Source organism: Osmerus eperlanus, chromosome 12 (assembly GCF_963692335.1).
Source record: "Osmerus eperlanus chromosome 12, fOsmEpe2.1, whole genome shotgun sequence".
Classification (NCBI taxonomy): Eukaryota; Metazoa; Chordata; class Actinopteri; order Osmeriformes; family Osmeridae; genus Osmerus; species Osmerus eperlanus.
Genome location: NC_085029.1, coordinates 2603890 through 2624901, shown reverse-complemented (window position 1 = coordinate 2624901; position 21012 = coordinate 2603890). Strand labels below are relative to the sequence as shown.

The 21012-nt window shown below is 48.5% G+C and overlaps 2 protein-coding genes across 3 annotated transcripts; one reads left to right on the top strand and one right to left on the bottom strand.

The window, feature by feature from the left end:
• Positions 1–10225, top strand: fbxo11b (F-box protein 11b). 2 transcript variants are annotated; one of them, XM_062474057.1, is made up of 21 exons: positions 1–611; positions 1883–2034; positions 2149–2230; positions 2462–2603; positions 2735–2864; positions 3058–3141; positions 3241–3373; positions 3450–3556; positions 3770–3881; positions 3985–4091; positions 4251–4388; positions 4544–4761; positions 4873–5053; positions 5147–5269; positions 5522–5607; positions 5694–5914; positions 6132–6242; positions 6346–6453; positions 9262–9370; positions 9449–9547; positions 9639–10225. In XM_062474057.1, exons 1-21 carry the CDS (start codon positions 524–526, stop codon positions 9766–9768), a joined length of 2661 nt encoding a protein of 886 aa, XP_062330041.1. In that variant the 5' UTR covers positions 1–523; the 3' UTR covers positions 9769–10225. The 2 variants fall into 2 exon arrangements, with proteins under 2 accessions (XP_062330041.1, XP_062330040.1); XM_062474056.1 differs by having other exon boundaries at positions 2459–2603.
• Positions 10226–11726: 1501 nt separating this feature from the next.
• msh2 (mutS homolog 2 (E. coli)) lies at positions 11727–20890 on the bottom strand. The gene is made up of 16 exons (XM_062474055.1): positions 20641–20890; positions 20192–20340; positions 19707–19991; positions 19417–19563; positions 19182–19331; positions 18956–19089; positions 18654–18853; positions 18367–18476; positions 18133–18256; positions 17718–17868; positions 16892–16989; positions 14301–14543; positions 13905–14109; positions 12801–13048; positions 12542–12708; positions 11727–12161 (listed from the first exon to the last, which is right to left on the bottom strand). The coding sequence occupies exons 1-16, from the start codon at positions 20846–20848 to the stop codon at positions 12000–12002; spliced, it is 2781 nt and encodes a 926-aa protein (XP_062330039.1). The 5' UTR covers positions 20849–20890; the 3' UTR covers positions 11727–11999.
• Between the last annotated feature and the right edge of the window lie 122 nt (positions 20891–21012).

Genomic DNA, 21012 nt, shown 5'->3' with positions numbered 1-21012 from the left:
CGTAACTCGTCTATTCCGTTATTCTGGACCATAAGACAATTCATTAATTGTCAGTTTAAACATATTTTTTTTCATCATAAATCATCATTCCAGGCTGAGTAGCCTAGTACTTACATGTGCCACTCTTTAGCCTGACCTCAGTCGGAATCGAACCCCACTAGTAAAACTGGATTCAGACCGAACCGTTTGTGGGGCAGCTGATCGTAGCAGAGGGGAAAGATTGAGAGCCTCCTAGTGGGGATTGGTGGGCAACACTACTTGCTCGATTTTTTTCTCTCGATAGTGTCCCCGTGTGGGTTAATGGCTCCTCCTGCAACTGAGAGAGACGGAGCTGGCAGCGAGTAGCAATACGGGGGAGCAGTCGGAAAAACATAACTACGGCCCTAATTTAGCTGTTTTCGGTTGCAGTTCGTTGGATGTTATTTGAAAAATAGGCAGACGGGGTTGTAGTTGGGGCATAGTGTCAAACTAGAAGTGGGGAGGTCGAGGAAAGCGTTCTATTTTTTAACAACCAACTCCCCAAATGAACTCCATCAGAGCCACCAACAGGAGACCCAGGCGAGTGTCGAGGCCGCGCCCGGTGCAACCCGAACGGAACAACGGGGAGCGAGGTGAGTCAGGTCGCGGTCGGCACACCGTTTAGAGTGTAAATGTGTACGGTAGCCCAATAACAATCGCTCCGTGTATTCAAACCGTGCTATTAATGTACACTGACTGACAGAGGGTTTTCACTAGGAAAAGCCGAGGCTTCTTGCTCTATTGCTTAGGCCAGGCCGCGCTTTGTTTGGCTCCAGTGATTGTGGCTAACGCCAGCTTCTGGGAGGTTGGGGGAGTGCATTAGTTGCATTTGCTTACTGCGTACACGGCTCACTAGCCCATATTCCAACATTGTGACCGTTAATCAAAGGCGCGAGTACAAGACTTCGGACTACCCTGTGCCATTATGGCATTGTATTCTCAGCTGTCACTAACGCGTCTGACGACATAAATCTGCGTTGTCTTCTGACTGCCATTTTTGGGGTCAGCTAGCTAGGTTGCTACGGTTAGTTCGTTTATTCTGAGGCTAACCAGCTCATACGCTAGACATACAGCATTGCAGCATTGCTTATGCATTCTTGTAGCTGGAATGTGAAGTCCCTGTTTTAGTAATGAGACCCTCTGCTTTTGTTAGCTAACCATAACTAGAGCCCATTCCTCAGACCCGGCAGTTCTAACCATCTGTCTGGCTACGTTAATGCTATTTGTTTACACCGCGGATTTGCAAACTACGCAGTTGAGTAAAAGGCTAGTCTGAATACAAAACGTTAGGCGTCCATAACCTGTCAACTTTAATTACCCCAGGCCTTAAATGTATTGCAGGGGTGAGTAAATGGGTTTGGGTGGCCAGTGCTCACTGTCTGGTCCAGACCGGCCCTTAACTTGGAGAAGATATGTTGGTTGGTTAAGTGAACGGTCAGGCCCTCGTCTGGCTGCGGGGATGCATCTGTCATTATCAGTCACCAACCTTTGTCTCACGTATGCAAGGGTCTACCGGCTTTTCTGTAATATTGTCAATTTTTTTTATTTTATTTTTTAACACGACGCTCTCTCCAACTTGGGGACGAAAATGTCAGTGGGATTTTGAACTGTTACTGTGGACACGCCACACACTTACCCCAATAAAAGTCAAATCCATGAGTTTAAAAGCCATGCATAGTCGCACAAGCAATGATGTTAATGCGATGTTGCAGCAATATCTGGCCTGGCATACAATTTAGCCAGTTCCCAATGTCTTGTCCATGTGATGGGTCAGTAATGTGTGTGTGTGTGTGTGTGTGTGTGTTTGACGTGCGTGGTGACTGAGCTGAATGGGGGGGCTCTAACGTGTGTTCTTCCCTTTCAGATGGTGAGGCTCCACCAGCCGAGATGGCTGTGGAGGAGTCGGGACCAGGAGCTCAAAACAGCCCCTACCAGCTCCGCCGCAAGTCGCTGCTGCCAAAGAGAACTGCCTCTGCCGCCACTGCCTCCGCCTGCCCCAGCAAAAGCCCCATGGAGGTCATCCCTTACAAACATCACGTAGTGTTAGAGTGAGAGTCAGAGAGAGTGTGGACCAGGTTGTGTGTGTGTGTGTGTGTTCACGTGAACTTAACTTCTGATGTCCTCTAGCAGGGAGCCTCCACCTCGACCACAGAGCCCTTTGGCCACCGAGCCAAGCGAGCACGGGTGTCTGGCAAAAGCCACGACCCACCAGGTGGGTGTTCTGGAACATTCCAACAGGAACATTAATCATATTGCTTATAGGCGCTTCTTTGAAACTAGTCGACTTCTAAATGAAACAACAGCATGCTCGTATCCTACAAAGATCAGTTAGCTATAAGCTAATTGGCCATTTTGTTGTTTTTCTGGCTGTTATGTGGATATGTTCCTATCCCACACGTCTTGTGTAGACTTGCATTGAATCATGTGTCTGTCTGAATAGCAGCACCAGCAGAGCAGTATCTGCAACAGAAGCTTCCAGATGAGGTGGTGTTGAAGATCTTCTCCTATCTTCTGGAGCAGGACCTCTGTCAGGCAGCCTGTGTCTGCAAACGCTTCAGCCAGCTAGCCAACGACCCCATACTCTGGTCAGTCTAGCTCTTTCCCAGAAGAATTCAACATAATTTTCAACATCATCATGAATAATTACATTTACATTTCAGCAAGAACTGCATCTTGAAAGGTTCATGGGGAATCTGTGTGTGTGTTTGCCATCCAGGAAGCGTTTGTACATGGAGGTGTTTGAGTACACGCGTCCCATGATGCACCCTGAGCCCGGAAAGTTCTACCAGGTCAGCCCGGAGGAGCATGAACACCCCAACCCCTGGAAGGAGAGTTTCCAACAATTGGTCAGTTTGTGTGTGTGTGTGTGTGTTTAGGATGTGTCATGTGTACTGATGTTGTGTGGTACTGTCTGTGTGTGGTGTAGGTGTGTAACAGTGTTGTGTGAGTGTGTATTGATTTGTGTGTGTATATGGACTTGATTATCTGAGTGTAGTAAGTGTTCATAATGTGTGTGTGTGTGTGTGTGTTATTCTGCAGTATAAAGGAGCCCATGTAAAACCGGGCTTTGCAGAGCATTTCTACAGTAACCCAGCCAGATATAAAGGCAGAGAGAACATGCTGGTAAGAGACTCTCATCACATAGTTTCAATGTTCAATTTTGCATGACCATGAGAAGAATTCTAAGCAAAAGGTGCGGTGTGGTGTGGGGTGTGTGTGCAGTACTATGACACCATCGAGGACGCGCTGGGCGGCGTGCAGGAGGCTCACTTTGACGGCCTGATCTTCGTCCACTCTGGCGTCTACACAGACGAGTGGATCTACATCGAATCACCCATCACCATGATAGGAGCAGGTACAGCAGGGCTTTCACACCATGAAGGGCCGCGTGTGCGTGCGTGCGTGCGTAACCAGACTTCTCTTCCTCGCAGCTCCTGGGAAGGTAGCTGATAAAGTAGTGATCGAGAACACCCGCGACTCTACATTCGTTTTCATGGAAGGATCGGAGGACGCCTACGTGGGATACATGACCATCAGGGTAACACACACACACACACACAGTCCCTCTTAATCAGTCTGTGTGTGTGTTATCTGTTTTTTCTCAATACGTTTTACTGGGAGATTTTCCTTGTCTTCCTCGAGGGTTTAGGTTGGATGAGGTGTAGTCCTCTGGGCTTGTGTGAAGCGCTCTGTGACCCAGCTTGTATGAAGGGCTATAGGGGTGTGATGTGTGGAATGTCTCCCTCCTCAGTTCAACCCCGATGACAAGTCTGCCCAGCACCACAATGCCCACCACTGCCTGGAGATCACCGTCAACTGCAGCCCCAACATCGACCACTGCATCATCCGCTCCACCTGCACAGGTAAACTCCTCCTCCCTGCATCATCCGCTCCACCTGCACACACGCAGAGTTGATGCCCGTGCTGTTGCGAGGAGTGTGGTCAGCGCTTTCTCTCTGCCTGCAGTGGGCTCCGCTGTGTGTGTGAGCGGCCAGGGGGCGTGTCCTACCATCAAACACTGCAACATCAGCGACTGTGAGAACGTGGGCTTGTACATCACGGATCACGCGCAGGTAAGCGCGCGCGCGCACACACACACACGGTCTGTTTTCTCCTAAACACACACTTCCTGGATCCTACACAGGCTAACGGGCACTCCCACGTCCAGACTGCTACACAGGCGTACACGCACACGCATGTTGTTGGTGGTCTTACGGTGTGTCTGCTCTAAGGGTATCTATGAGGATAACGAGATCAGTAACAATGCGCTCGCTGGCATCTGGGTGAAAAACCATGGCAACCCCATCATCCGACGCAACCACATCCACCACGGACGAGACGTCGGGGTGTTCACCTTCGATCATGGAATGGTAACCCCCCCCCAACACGACATGGAACTTCTCACCTGCCTTCACCTGGACTTGATCAACTCCAAAACTGGATGCTAATTCTTCACCTCTTTTTCCTGCTCTCCCCTCCGTTCTTGCCCCTGCTCCTCCTGCTCCTCCTGCTCCTCCTCCCCCAGGGCTACTTTGAGAGCTGTAACATCCACAGGAACCGCATTGCGGGCTTCGAGGTGAAGGCGTACGCCAACCCCACGGTGGTGCGCTGTGAGATCCACCACGGCCAGACCGGGGGCATCTACGTGCACGAGAAGGGGCGGGGCCAGTTCATAGAGAACAAGATCTACGCCAACAACTTTGCGGGCGTGTGGATCACCTCTAACAGCGACCCCACGATACGGTACAGGATGCGCACACACCACACAGACGCGCTCCCGGGAGCAGCCGTTCTGTCCATCTGTGCCTGCTCTTCCCTCCCTACCCTGACTCCCATTTCCGTGCGTGCGAACAGGGGCAACGCCATCTTTAACGGTAACCAAGGAGGCGTGTACATCTTCGGAGATGGGCGGGGCTTAATCGAGAGCAACGATATCTATGGCAACGCACTGGCGGGAATCCAGATTCGAACCAACAGCTGTCCCATCGTACGACACAACAAGATCCACGATGGCCAGCATGGAGGCATATATGTGGTAAACACACACACATGCACACACACACACACTCAGAACATGTCAGGAGGAGTGGAGTGTTGGTACAGAAGCGTTTGTGTGTGTGTGTCTCAGCACGAGAAGGGCCAGGGTGTGATTGAGGAGAACGAGGTGTACAGTAACACGCTGGCAGGAGTGTGGGTCACCACCGGCAGCACCCCAGTCCTGCGCCGGAACCGCATCCACAGTGGCAAACAGGTAACACACACACACACACGTTTCACATTCTCACATCTGGGCAGGTCACACACACACGTCCGGTGGCTGTGTAGTTAATCCACAAGAAAAAACGTTTTCCCTCTCTCTCCCCCCCTCGCTGTTATCTCTCTCTTTCTCTCTCTCCTCACTCTTTCTCTCTCTCCTCACTCTCTTTCTCTCTCTCTCCTCACTCTCTTTCCCTCTCTCTCCTCACTCTCTTTCCCTCTCTCTCCTCACTCTCCCCTCTCCTAGGTGGGTGTGTACTTCTATGACAATGGTCATGGTGTTCTGGAGGACAACGACATCTACAACCACATGTACTCTGGCGTGCAGATCAGGTAAGACCCTCCCCCGCAGTCTTACCACCCCCCCCACCCCCCCTTACAGAGCAGAGACACCTAACCCTCCATCCCTCCTCCCCCAGGACGGGCAGCAACCCCAAGATCAAGCGGAACAAGATCTGGGGGGGGCAGAACGGGGGCATCCTGGTCTACAACTCTGGCCTGGGCTTCATCGAGGACAACGAGATCTTCGACAACGCCATGGCGGGCGTGTGGATCAAGACGGACAGCAACCCCACGCTGAGGAGGAACAAGATCCACGACGGCCGAGACGGAGGCATCTGCATCTTCAACGGAGGGAGAGGTAGCTCTCTCACACACACACGCGCGCACATACACATACATATACACATACATATACACATACATATACACATACACATGCACATGCACACGCACACGCACACACACACACACACACACACACACACACATACACATACACACACGTATATGGAATGGATAAATAGACACATCGAAAGCTGCATATTGTAGATATGAGCGGTGTGTTTATGTTGTAGGCTTGCTAGAGGAGAACGACATCTTCCGGAACGCCCAGGCTGGAGTGCTGATCAGCACCAACAGCCACCCGGTCCTCCGCAAGAACCGCATCTTCGACGGCTTCGCTGCAGGTGAGCCAGCTGTCTGTCCCGTCACTACACACGCACACATTGGCCTGTCCTATCCCGGGCCCCACCCCACCCCAGCCTCAACAAACCTCCCTTCCTGTGTCAGGTATCGAGATCACGAACCACGCCACGGCCACGCTAGAGGGAAACCAGATCTTCAACAATCGCTTTGGGGGTCTGTTCCTGGCCTCCGGGGTCAACGTCACCATGAAAGGTATCCAGCCCACCCCCTCCCAGCCACCTCCGACCCTGGCCCTAGGACGCCTGGCCTTGAGCCTGGCCTTGAGCCTGGCCCTAACCCTAGGACGGCTGAGCCTGACCCTGAGTCTGAGCCTGAGCCTGACCCTAGGACGGCTGCCCTGAGTCTGAGCCTGAGCCTGACCCTAGGACGGCTGCCCTGAGCCTAAGCCTGAGCCTAACCCTAGGACGGCTGCCCTGAGCCTAAGCCTGAGCCTGACCCTAGGACGGCTGCCCTGAGCCTAAGCCTGAGCCTGACCCTAGGACGGCTGCCCTGAGTCTAAGCCTGAGCCTGACCCTAGGACGGCTGCCCTGAGCCTAAGCCTGACCCACAGGGCTCTAGAGTGCGACCAAAATGTGTACGGGTGCGACTAAATTTTTTCCTAGGTCGCACCGGTGCACCTAACCTCCTCGCCTCCGATGTCTCTCCACAAACGAAGCGTTTGTTATCCTAAGACGGAACTGACACTCATGGTTGGATCATATCGTGGTCTAAACCAATCAGAGACAGAGATGGGGCGGGTCTTTGCCTCTGATTGGCTGTGGTCCAGATATTCCTGTAGCTCCATGCTGTGTGATTGAAATTACGACCTGAGCACCAGAGAGTCAGTTTAGCAGACCTGGGCATTGTACGGCCCGCGGGCCATAACCGGCCACAGGCTGTCTCAATCCGGCCCGCGTGAGGTAAATCAAAAATTTAAAATAAATAAATGTGTTGAGCGGTAGTAAATATGTAGTCCTGAAAGACTACAGTGATCAGGCGATTTACATATGTGCGCTTGCGCAACCTCACCGACAGGAGAGTTAGCTGTTGGTTAGCCCTCAAAAATGAAAAAATTTGCCACTGATTAACTTTTAACAAGACATGGACTTCTAAGTATCTGTTTACTGAGGTCAAAGTGAAAGCTGTGAAGAAAAAAAACTAACGCGGACATAATAAGAACTTGACTGATTCAGTGGGCGCGGGCTGATGGTTTGCTAGTTGAACTGCAGACCCTGATCATTACCTGTCAGCTGTCCTTCGCATATCCACCTCAGACATTCAGACAGATTTCCATGCACTTGTTCAAGCCCACTGGATTTCTCTCACAGAACAAAATGAACTGAAAAAAACGTATTGCTTTTTGTATAAAGTTGATCAATTCCACATCTTTAACATACTGCAAAACAACTTTTCAGTGTTTGTGAAGATTAACTGGTTACAAATAAAATGAAACACTGTTGTTGCTGTTTATACTGTTTATTACTTCTATAATCTTTCCTATTTGACCTACACCAAAATCTAAAATATTTATATAAATATTTACAGAATATCCTTATTCTTCTGATAACCAGTAGCAGCTAATCAAAATATATACTTTACTGCTTTTTACAATGGGAGAAAATGAATAGTGAGCAAATTGATGAGGCCCTCCAACACATTTCAGGTTTCTCATGTGGCCCCTTGTAAAAATTAATTGCGGACCCCTGAGTTACGAAGCTGGGCCATGATAAAAAGGTGACCTTGAAATTTTGGCGACGCAAGGAAAAATTTGGGTGCACCTAAATTTTGTGCTGGTGCACCTAAATAAAAAAAGTTAGGCGCACCAGTGCAACCAAGGCAACAAGTTAGTCTGGAGAAGTGCCCTAGGACGGCTGCCCTGAGCCTGACCCTGGGACAGCCGCCCTGGCCCATCGATCTTGAATATATACTTTGAAAAATGGTTTAATCCCATCCCTGTGCTTGTATATCTAATCATAGCTAGGCTGGACACTTAGGGTGCTTTCACACCTGACATGTTTGGTCCGTTTCGGACCATGGTTCGTTTTCTCTGAAAGTCTGGTTCGTTTGGAGAAGTGAGAACACGCATTCGAACTCTGGTGCGGACCAAACAACCGAACCATGGTCCCCCTAAAAAGACGGGACTCGGTCCGGTTCCAAGTGAACCATGGTTCGGTTCGCTTTAGGTCTGAATGTAATCGGACTTAATATTGAACTATTCCCGGAAGCAAACCAAAATGTAGTGCATTGTGGGTTGAAAAAGGAATTGACACTTGGCGGAGACAGCCGTGCCACTCATTAGCAGCGAAATTAGTTGAGGGAAAACGTGGGGGAATGATGAAGTGAAGGCTCTTCGGCAAATATGGGCTGATGATATTGCAGAGTTACTTGGAGACACATAAGAGTAGCGAGGTATTTCAATTATTTAGTGATATACTGAAATAAAGGGTCATCATTGCACAGTGGACCAATGTTGGTTGAAAGTTAAAAAACTAACAAAGTGTGTGATGTTCTATGGAATAGTCGGACGGAAAAAAAATAATTCCCATGGTTTGATAACCTGGATCTAATCCTGAGTAAAAGACCAACGAGCAACCCAAAAAAACGTGGTTGTGCAACACCAAATCATAACAATTAAAGATAGTATTGCAATACGCTGCTGTTGCTCCCTTGTTGTTCGTGACAAGGAAGTGATTTTCCCTCACACATTTTCTGTCCAATAGATTAACAACCTGTACGACCGCGTCATTTTTTTTAAATTTTTTTTTTTACAAACTTCATTGTTTTTTTTACACACGTTGGTTCGCTTAAAACAGGACCGTGTGAAAAATGCAACAAAGTAGCAACTCATCCACTGATTGGGACCAAGCAAACGGACTAATGGGTTTGAAAGCACCCTTAGGTGTACAAGCCTGGAAGTTATTGTTGGAATACAAAACTGTATTTGTAGAGTTATCTTGTCCACTTGCTTCTCTTGACCTCTCCTCTCCCTGTTTCTCCTCCTCCCTGTTTCTCTCCTGTCAGACAATAAGATCATGAACAACCAGGATGCTATAGAGAAAGCTGTGAGCAGAGGGCAGTGTCTCTACAAGATCTCCAGCTACACCAGTTACCCCATGCATGACTTCTACAGGTACTACACACATACACACACACACCTACTCCCCCCAGGTCTTGAGTTGTGCCTAACACATTTGATCCGTGTTTCCAGATGTCATACCTGTAACACGACAGACAGGAACGCCATCTGTGTGAACTGCATCAAGAAATGCCACCAAGGCCACGACGTGGAGTTTATACGACACGACAGGTGAGCTTCTCTCTCTCTCTCATCTTCAGGACTGTCGCTGTGACGAGCATTTCCTAACGTGTCACTTCCTGTGTGTGTGTGTGTCGCCTAGGTTTTTCTGTGACTGCGGCGCCGGAACGCTATCCAATCCCTGCACTCTGGCCGGGGAACCCACGCACGATACAGACACTCTGTACGACTCTGCCCCGCCCATAGAGTCCAACACGCTGCAACACAACTGAACAGAGTGAAGTGCCCACACACACACACACATATACACACACATACACACACGCGTCACACTCGGTGAAGGAAATGGTCCCTTGGAGCGTCTCTCCGAGAGCTTGTAGGGGCTGTCACTTCTAAGGTGCTGAAGACATGGCCTCTGTTTTGGTTTTTTGGTTCTTGTACAGATGTTCAGTCACTGGTTCCAAGTAAATGCATAAACCTTGCACATTCACCAACAAGCTTTCGACGATGGCTCCAGACATTTAAGAGATGAGATGTTCTTAGCATAACGTCATTGTGTTGTTCATGGTCTTGGGAAAGTGTACCCCGACATGGATGAGATCTTGGATGATGGATCTTACCTCTGGAAGTGATGGTTTTGCTAGGGAATATCTGCCAATTTCTCCCATTTCTGACACTCGACATGCATAGATGCATTTTCACACATATATTACACACACACAAACAAACTGCAGCACACATACTCACACTGCAGAGTTGCAGCCACAAGGCACCAGAGAGCCCCTGTGTATGTGGCTGTGAGACAGCCAGCCAGGCCAGGAGCCGGGGCCTGCAGACAGACTGCCTGCAGCGCCCAGAGCTCCCACTAGAGGGGGCCCAGACAAAACGGACTCCCACCAAACGGCCACATGAGATTCCTCACTCGAGCATTTCTTAACTCAGTCTTGGCAGAGCGAGACTGCTGGATGCAAGCTGAAGCAAACGAGCCAAGCAATGGAGGGGAGGGGCCTCACCACTTTTTACACCTTCAGGGGAGCAGCCAATAAGAAGCCACTTCCTCTGTGATCACCAACGCTCCAACTTCCTCTCTAGACAGGAAGTGTGTAGTTCTGGCCCCTTCCCCAGGCCTGCGACCGTGAGGTTGCCATGGCAGTTGTAACTAGTCGACGGCTGGCCAGGCTGACAAAGCTGTTGCGCGTGGCAAAAGAAGAGTGAGACTGTGATGGAGCACTTCGTCTGTTATTTGTATTTTTTTGTAATATGTTATTCTGATCAACAGATATGATTTTAATGCTTTCTCATGTAGTTTTGTATTTTCAAGCAAAAATCTGACTGTATTTGAATGTCTTTTATTTTATTATATATTATTATGATAATTATAATTATTAATTTTCTTTGGTTAGCGCCCCCCCTCCCCACCCCCCAGCGTACTGCAGTAACTCGCTGTCCCAGTGGTAATAGTTCTTTCTGTGAAAGAGAAACTCGTTTAACACTAAGAACCCTCTCCAGTTGATCAGTTGAAGACAGGAGAACTTCCACAGTTGTATAAAGGTGTGTGTGTGTGTCTGGTTGTGGCGTACCTGTGTAGTGAATGTTGTGAGCGTAGTGTGTGATGTGTGTGTGTGGTACGGTTGTGAGTATCGATGTCAGATTATGCAGTCAGTGTTGCTGGGCAGGGTTGCTGGGCAGGTTTGCTGGGCAGGGTTGTTCTCAGAGGTGTCTGGGCCTCTGGATCTGGACTGGACGAGTACGTCTGCAGTGTCCCCCCTCCCCCCCCCCCCTTGTATTGTGCTGACTGTGGCTCCTCATGCAGCCTGAATCGTATGCATGTACCATAACATCTAGACTTAATATATTGTGAAGTATTCAATAACCATTATGTAGATGCTAGTTGGAGTTCAAAAAGGGGTTTAATTTCCTAGAAAGAAAAAAAAGAAAAACAGGAAACTGGTCATTTCTAAGAAAATAAAACTTTATTAGATCAACGGTGTCTGTCTGATTTATTTCCTCCAGTTTGTTCTCCCACAGCATCGATGAAGTCTGTTACTGCTGTAGACCCTACTGTGAATATAGTGAAGTCTGTTACTGCTGTAGACCCTACTGTGAATATAGTGAAGTCTGTTACTGCTAAAGACCCCTGAAGGTCTAAGTGACCTCCTGATTTTGTTTCCTGGTCATTATCAGGGTTGGGCAAAAGAGACAAAATGCAAAAACTTTACTTGAAACACAATCCAAGACATTTATTTCAATTTTATTGAAGAGACGTAAAACTAAAGAACAAAAAATGGAAATATGTATATAAACATCTCCAGGCCCTGCACACGCCAGCCAGCCCGCCCTGCACACGCCAGCCAGCCCACCCTGCACACGCCAGCCAGCCCACCCTGCACACGCCAGCCAGCCCACCCTGCACACGCCAGCCAGCCCACCCTGCACACGCCAGCCAGCCCACCCTGCACACGCCAGCCAGCCCACCCTGCTGGGACAGGATGGAGGACAGCTCCTAGCTCCTGGAGCCCAGGAGCTCTGTGATGTAGCTGTTGTTATGGGCGACAAGCTCTGCTTTCATCTTCTTCAGCTGGGCCTTCACCTCTTCATCCGTCATGGTGGCGGCGGGCAGGGACTTCACCTTGACCAGGAAGTCCTGGATCAGGCCCTCACCCTCCTGCAGAGACCACACATGAACACGTCCTCAAGTCAGTGGATGAAGTGGATGGTTAAGATGCCAAGTCAATATTGGCATGTGATTGTGGTGTTAAGAGCCCATTTCTGTAATCATTTGTACGCGTACACAGTGTCAACATGGGCGGTTAGGGTCATTCATGATGACAACCAATGTGAACTGAAAACAACCCGGATGTCCCCGTCTTGGCCGATGCCAATATAAACATGAATGCAATACTATAGGCAGACACTGGCGTCAGTAATCTACCTTTGCACCCTTGTGTAAATATATTTCTAGTTTCCAAGAGGGACCAACATACATGACAAGGACATAGTTCATGCCTCACTGGTCAGTGATGAAGCCTGTGTCCCTGCCTCTACCTGTTTATCTATACGGCGTCTCTTGTCATCAGGCTCCTCCCCCTCGCCGCCTGCTGGCTCCTGGAACTCCTCCAGCTCTGCAGCCTTCTCCTTCGCCATGGCAACCACGGCAGCAGGAAAGTTGGCCATCTCCGCCACGTGAATCCCAAAACTTTGATCGCACACACCTGAACAAAAAAGGTTTGGTGAGAGAACAATGAAAGCGATACAAGAACTTATGGATACGTGTTTTTCTATTCCGAAGTGTGTGTGCGCTCACCTGGTCTGACCCGGTACAGCATGGTGAGTGTGTGTTGGGAAGTGAGAGCAGTCACATGCAGGTTGTGTACGGTGGGATGGTGTGTAGCGAGCGCCGTCAGCTCGTGGAAGTGAGTGGCAAACAGGCAGAAGCAGCCGATCTTGGATGCTATGTGTTCACTGATGGCCCAGGCCAGACCGAAGCCATCGTACGTAGATGTGCCTCGACCCAGCTCATCAATTATGATCAGCGAGTTCTCCGTGGCCGAACTAGACAGAGAGATCAGTGAAAATAAATCAGCTGTCCAAATTTGAAGAGGATATCCAATGATTAGCTTATTTTAAGGTTTGCGGAAGGATTCCTATTTGCCTAACTGCTAAAGAATATATTGTGCTTATTAAAGTTATGCATTGTGCTTATTAAAGGTATGAACTTAGAAGTGTGCTCAGGCTTAAACATTGGGTCTCACACTGGGTGTGGGAAGCAGGCTGTTCTTTGTGTCTCTATCTCTTCATTTTCAGAAACAACCTTGAAACCGGGTGGAGACGGCACCCGAGCAGGTGGGACGCGTAGGCAAGAACAACTCCCTGACGCACGAGAGAACAAGCTGAACCCTTTTTGATACTTGTGTTTCAATTGCATTGTATATAATATGCTGGGGCAGGGAAAGATAGCCAGTTGGACTTCGTGAACCAGCCCAAACTCTGTTGCGGGTAGGGAAACTTAGACAACCCCAGAGCTCTGTACTTGTTGATTTCCAACTGCTGCATTAAAGCTGATATTATGGGACCTCTGCGACTCCAGACCACTCTTTCTAGAACACAGATTTGTGTTATTGAATACTATCATTACATATTGGAATAGACACATAGATATATGAATCCTTCACTGCTCCATGGGACCTTGTTTGTGGCAAGTACAGGGGGATTAGAATAATGACAAATAAGTCTCAACTGTCTCCCACAAAACTTTACACAAGTAAAGCAGCTAATGCTACCTGGAGCTAGCATGGATTCTCAAGCGTAGGCTAAAGTATGCATCCTTTCTTTACAGTGCAAAACCATTTGTGGGTTGTCATCCCATGTTGGATCTTGTGATTGCGTGTGTGTGTGCGCCTGCTCTCACCGGAGGATGGCGGCGGTTTCCAGCATCTCAGCCATGAAGGTTGACACTCCCTTCACCTGGCTGTCCCCTGCCCCCACGCGGGCCAGCACGCCGTCAATCACACTCAGCTCCGCCTTGTCACATGGCACGAAGCAGCCGATCTGGGCCATCAGGGCAATGACGCCCACTTGGCGGATGAACGTAGACTTGCCACCCATATTTGGCCCTGGAGGAGGGAGGGGGGGAGGTTAGAACACACAAACAGAAAACCATCACAATCTGTGTAAGTGTGTGTGTGTGTGTGTGTGTGTGTGTGTGTGTGTGTGTATGTATATGTATATGTATATGTATATGTGTATGTGTATGTGTATGTGTATGTGTGTGTGTGTGTGTGTGTGTGTGTGTGTGTGTGTGTACCTGTGATGATGTAGAAGCTCTTCTCCCCCTTGACGAAGGTGATGTCGTTGGGTATGAAGGCTGTGTCCACGTCGCTCTCCATGCATGGGTGTCTGGCCTGCTGCAGCACCAGCCTGCTCGCCCCCTCCAGGAGTTGGGGCCGCACGTAGGGCACCGGGGCGGACACAGACGCTGCGGCGAAGCTCACCACGCCGTCCAGCAGGGCTATGACATCACTCAGACCCTGCAGGGGGTCCACGTAACCTGGGGAAGGAGGGGGGGGATTAGTCACCTAGGGCCAGTTGTTCAAAACGTTAAATCTGGATCAGAATGATCTGGATTTTGAAATCCCATGTTTTTTTGCTATCCAGGATCAGGTAATCAATCTTACATTTGTACTGGTTTTTCAAAGCAACATTGGAGTGTTGTAAATGGGACTACGTATAAAAATGTAGGCCAATGTCAGTGTTTCCCCTAGCATTATATTCGGGGGGTGCCCCGCCATCCAACGGCACCCCCCGCCCCCCCCCCCTCCCTGGAAGGGCAAGTTATTTTATTTATTTTTTATAATTTTTGTATTATTATTTATTATTTTAATATAGCAACAGATCACAAAATCTATATCTACAGCTTGCTCTTTTATTAAACAACAAACCTTATGGCCTTATGTTATTTATCGTATTTATACGACGGCCCCCCCCCCCAAAGCTGTAAACCTAGGGGAAACACAATGTAGCCTAGTAAAGAACAGGTTCAATAGCCAGCATGGCGTCACTTTTAAGTGTTTTGATTCGAAGACACAGAAAAAGGCCAAATAAAACAATCCAAAGAGAGCCATCATCTGACACACAAACAATTGAAAACAAACAAATATACATTCTTCACAAATACAATGTGAATATTTTGAACATGTGTTTCAAATTCAGAAAAGGGTTGTGGAGACCAGCTTTTAGAAACTCTCCTTTTAGGAGGCGGATCTCAAGTCTTTGGTTTGCTGAAGTTGGGAAAGAGTGATTTGTTTTTCTGCCAGAACAATCGGTACTTCTGCTCTTTCATATAAATATATACAGTTAGGTCCATAAGTATTTGGACATTGACACCATTTTCATCATTTTGGCTCTGTATACCACCACAATGGATTTGAAATTAAACAATCAAGATGTGCTTTAAGTGCAGACTTTCAGCTTTAATTTCAGGGTATTTACATCCAAATCAGGTGAACGGTGTAGGAATTACAACACATTTGATATGTGGCCCCCCCTTTTTAAGGGACTAAAAATAATTGGACAAACTAACATAATCATAAATCTAATTGTCACTTTTAATACTTGGTTGCAAATCCTTTGCAGTCAATGACAGCCTGAAGTCTGGAACCCATAGACATCACCAGACGCTGGGTTTCGTCCCTGGTGATGCTCTGCCAGGCCTCTACTGCAACTGTCTTCAGTTCCTGCTTGTTCTTGGGGCATTTTCCCTTCAGTTTTGTCTTTAGCAAGTGAAATGCAAGTGAAATGCAAGTGAAATGCATGCTCAATTGGATTTAGGTCAGGTGATTGACTTGGCCATTGCAGAACATTCCACTTCTTTGCCTTAAAAAAAGACTTTACTTGCCTTCTTTGCCCCTGTTGTGAAGGGGTTTTTCTTCACCAGGGAAAGAATTCTTCTGTCATCCACCACAGTTGTTTTCCGTGGTCTTCCGGGTCTTTTGGTGTTGCTGAGCTCACCAGTGCGTTCTTTCTTTTTAAGAATGTACCAAACAGTTGATTTGGCCACACCTAATGTTTTTGCTATCTCTCTGATAGGTTTGTTTTGATTTTTCAGCCTAACGATGGCTTGCTTCACTGATGGTGACAGCTCTTTGGACTTCATATTGAGAGTTGACAGCAACAGATTCCAAACACAAATACCATACTTGAAATGAACTCTAGACCTTTTATCTGCTCCTTGTCAATAAAATAACGAACTCCCATGAGGGAATAACATACACCTGGCCATGGAACAGCTGAGCAGCCAATTGTCCAATTACTTTTGGTCCCTTAAAAAGGGGGGGGGCACATATAAAATGTGTTGTAATTCCTACACCGTTCACCTGATTTGGATGTAAATACCCTGAAATTAAAGCTGAAAGTCTGCACTTAAAGCACATCTTGATTGTTTCATTTCAAATCCATTGTGGTGGTATACAGAGCCAAAATGATGAAAATTGTGTCAATGTCCAAATATTTATGGACCTAACTGTATATGCATTACATGATGCAAACAGTTTTATTTTGACCAATTTCAAGTTTTATTAAATGTTGTTCCTGAAATCCACCCTGAGTCCACCCTTCGGCTGGGATCAGAATGATCTTGATTTTTTAGATCAAAAGGTATCCCAATCCTACTAAAAAGTTTTGAACAACACATATTGAAGGTTTGATCCAGATCAAAACCAAGACTGGATTATGTGATCTAATCCAATTTCAGAATCCTTTATTTAAATTTTGAACAACCCATTTTTAAGATTTGATCCAATCCAATACCCGAAATCCAATCAAATTACTTCTGAACAACTGGCCCCTAGTGTTTAACTGGGTCACTGAGGTCATCAAAAGTGTGTGTGTGCATGTCACCTGAGGCGATGCTGATGATCTCCTTGACAATGGCATTCTGAGCCTCCTCGTACTCCTGTCTGTTCTTGGTGTACTCCTCGTTCAAGCTGCTCAGCTTACTGCGCATGCACACAAACACAAGGAGCTTGTTTGTTTTAGTATGAAAGATGCCCTCCTAGCAGTCCTCCTCCTGGACCAGGACAGCACCACTAACTCAGTCATCCTAGACCAGGACAGCACCACTAACTCAGTCATCCTAGACCAGGACAGCACCACTAACTCAGTCATCCTGCTGGACCAGGACAGCACCACTAACTCAGTCATCCTGCTGGACCAGGACAGCACCACTAACTCAGTCCTCCTCCTGGACCAGGACAGCACCACTAACTCAGTCATCCTGGACCGGGACAGCACCACTAACTCAGTCATCCTGCTGGACCAGGACAGCACCACTAACTCAGTCATCCTGCTGGACCAGGACAGCACCACTAACTCAGTCATCCTCCTGGACCAGGACAGCACCACTAACTCAGCCTGTCCCCGGAAGGGTAAACGTAGTCCATAGAAGTTGTACTAGACAGTGAGTGGTTTAAAAATATCTATGCCCACAGTGGTGACGTTAGCATTCTGGGTTCTCCATGACAGTTGTGTTTCCTGTCTGTTCTAGCCTCCTCTCTGTAGACGACCCCTCCCTCATCAGAATCAAGCCACACCTCTGTCTGCTGTGTTTTTGCCAGATAAGAGTCAAAAACAATGTCATATTCCATTCCTCATCCAAGTCTCATTCACTACCTATACCACTAAAGAACAATCAGGGACATGCACACACACACACACAAACACTGACCTGTTGGTGAATCGAACTCCGTTCTTCTGGACGTCCAGAGTGGTGAACTTCTTGTTGTTCCTCAGACTCTTCTCCTCTTTGCAGGTGACCCTCAGGTAGAACCCCAGCGCAGAGCTACTCTCCAACTTCACAGTCTTCCCTGAATCTAAACCTAACACACACAGACGGCACAGGGAACATCAAGCTCATCATATTCACTGAACCATGTCAAAAACAAAGATGTCTGTGTACAAACTTCAACATATAGTAAATCATAACTACTCATAAATGTATCATAACTTATTCAAATTCTAATTTGTCGCTGTGCGTGTGTGTCGCTGTGCGTGTGTGTCGCTGTGCGTGTGTGTCGCTGTGCGTGTGTGTCGCTGTGCGTGTGTCGCTGTGCGTCTGTCGCTGTGCGTCTGTCGCCGTGTACCCAGGTCTCTGGCTGCGCTGGACAGGACAGCCTGCATGCTCTTCTCCAAGGTGTCCATGGTCTCCCTCAGTTCACTCAGCACCGGGTCAAACGACGCTTTCACCAGAAACTCATGGTTGTCCACCTGCACTCATGTTTATCCACAAGGCCATGGCATTACATATAGACGACACACACTTTTTCCACTTTGTAGTCTACAAAGTCTGCGTTTGGTGGTCGTGCTCCCTCACACACCTGGTTCATGTCCAGCGTGGTCTCAATCATCTCCTGGTACTTGGTGAAGTCTGCCTCCAGGTCTCGGAGCGGGGACAGGAAGACGGCCTCCAGCAGCACCTGGTGACTTCCTGTCAGTAAACACACTCACTGTAGTCTGGGTGGCATGTTCACGTCCAGTTGAGGCAGTCAGTTATACAGTTTGGGCCTGGTCATAATGATGTTTGTACCACACCGTAAAACAACTTGCACCTCAAGTCCATTTTTGACACTGGAGTCCTGAACCAGTCAAACACTGTGTGTCTCACCAGAGTAGCGCTCCAGGGCCAATAGCAGGGCAGAGATCTGGTTGACAGCTTGGTAACCGCGGTAACAGTCCTGCAGCGTAGCAGAGTGGCGGTGGAACTTCTTGGACAGTCGGTGGAGGTCAGGGAAACGCCGGAGCAGGTCAGTCTGGCAGGTCTGCCTGAGCTCCGCATCACACACGAAACTCTCCACCAGGTCCAGTCTATACACACACAGGGATAAACAGCTTTGAAGTCATCCCAGAACTTGGCAGCCTCCACTGTACGTGTGACAGCACACCTCTGAGCCTTCCCCAGTCCCTCACCTCTCCTCTATCCTCTTCTTGTCCATGAGTGGCTGCTTGATCCATTGGTTGACCAATCGCTGGCCCTGGGGGGTGCGACACTTATTCAGCAACCCAGCCAATGAGTGAGCGCCACTGGTGTCGTCGGGCGAACCCTGGGGAGCAGAAATCAGAAGGGAGCCGTTACGGGAAACGAGCGGCTGCCGAGGCAACAGGAGACCCAGAGAGCCGGGGGAGGTGAGCTGACCTGGAAGAGGCTGAGGGCATGGATGGCAGCGTTGTCCAGCCTCATGTACTGGCCCAGCTCCAGCGGGGTCAGACTGAACGAGTTGAAGTTGGACTCATCAGACAGCAGCTCCAGGTAGCGAACAACAGCTGCCAAGCACGACATGGCCACCTGGACACACGGCTACATGAGTCCTCCTCCACAGAAAGGGCCTGTGGGACAGCGTGTGTGTGTGTGTGTGTGTGTGTGTGTGTACCTGCTTGTCCAGCTCCGGGAGTGTGTTGCTTGCGACGGTCTCTCCTCTCTTGGCACGGAGCAGCCTGTTGAGATCCTGCACCACATCCTTACTGTTGAACTCGGCTCTCTTCCTGTCCGACAGCAGCACCCCTCCACGCTGCACCACCTGTTCACACACCACCCCCTCCCTGCTGTCACTAACACACACACGTGTCTAGCATGATGCACGTCATGAAGTCACATAATATGTACTGTATGTGTACTGTAACAGAGAAAGAGACCGACAGAGAGCGAGAGAGACAGACAGACCTCGCGTAGCTTGGCCGTGTCACTGCTGTTGTCTCCTTGGGGTAGCAGACACTCCTTGGGGCTGATCTGGACCAGGAGAGACTCCAGGTTGGAGAACGTCTCGTTGTCGGGAAACTCACACACTCCCATGGTCCTCAGTGCTGCGTCCACGTAGCCCACGCCCACCACGCGCTGTCCATCCCCCCCAACAGCCAACCGTACCCCCACCACTCCAGCACATCCTTCTCCCCCGGCCCCTCCTCCAAACAAAATCTCTTCAAACTGGGTCAAGTTCCCTGGGGATGCCTGGCAAAGAGAGAGAACTGAACACACTGAAAGAAGGAATGACAGAGGGCTCAAACGTAGCCCACTAAACAGAACAGTGCTGGTCTAGTGTTTAGTTTGTAACATATTTTAAGTTGCTCTTGGCACTGCGATCTAAGCAGAGCTGAGCAGTGTGGAATGGGTTGGAAGATAAATAGCGGTGGTAGACGCAAGCTAGCTACCTTGAACTCTATCTGCCAGTCGTGGTCTCTGTTGGTCTTGCCATTGTTTTTGTAAACCTCCACTCTGTACTGACGAACAAGCAGCAAGTCTCTCACGAAGGCCTCGAAATTGAGCTTGCTCAGGACAACACTCTCCAACTTGCGGCTTCCTGCAACAGGCCCCCAAACACAAGAACACACAGTCAAATGTCGTTCACTAGGGCTGTCGTACCATTCTAAAATTCACTAGCTGTTTATTCATTAACTTGCTGTGCAAGCTGCAATAATAGACTTAGGCAGGGTAATGCGCAATACCAAACTGCACTTAGCTATATGCACATACACGTTTAGATTGGTCTAAAATTAGCTCCAATACACTGCAGATTAATTATGTCAACATTTGTCAGCTCTCTATCTAGTTAACTAGTCAAAAAGCTGTCTTTATATACCGCTGCCAGCGAGTGACCTACCAGAACCCAGATTTTTGATGACTCCATTCGTCTTAAAAACCTCTTTAGCAGCAAATGTAGCGTCTTTCCCGTGCACTGTGTAGTAGTCATTCCGGTCGAATATCCGAAACGTAGTGTCTGGTTTGTCCGGCATAGAGAAAAAGAATTTAAGAAAGCCATGTTCGGACACACTGTCCATAGACAGGTTCTGCTTCGGTTGCACCGCCATGCTACAATCTCCCGCCACCGGCAAGGCTAACAAAGGAAATGACGTTATTGACTCCCTGCTGTTTAGGATGTAAGTCACAGGCAGTCACAGGCAACGAGAGTGAATATTTAGAATAACTACTTTGTTATCGGTACAATCTCATTCAAGACTGTTGGAATGTATTA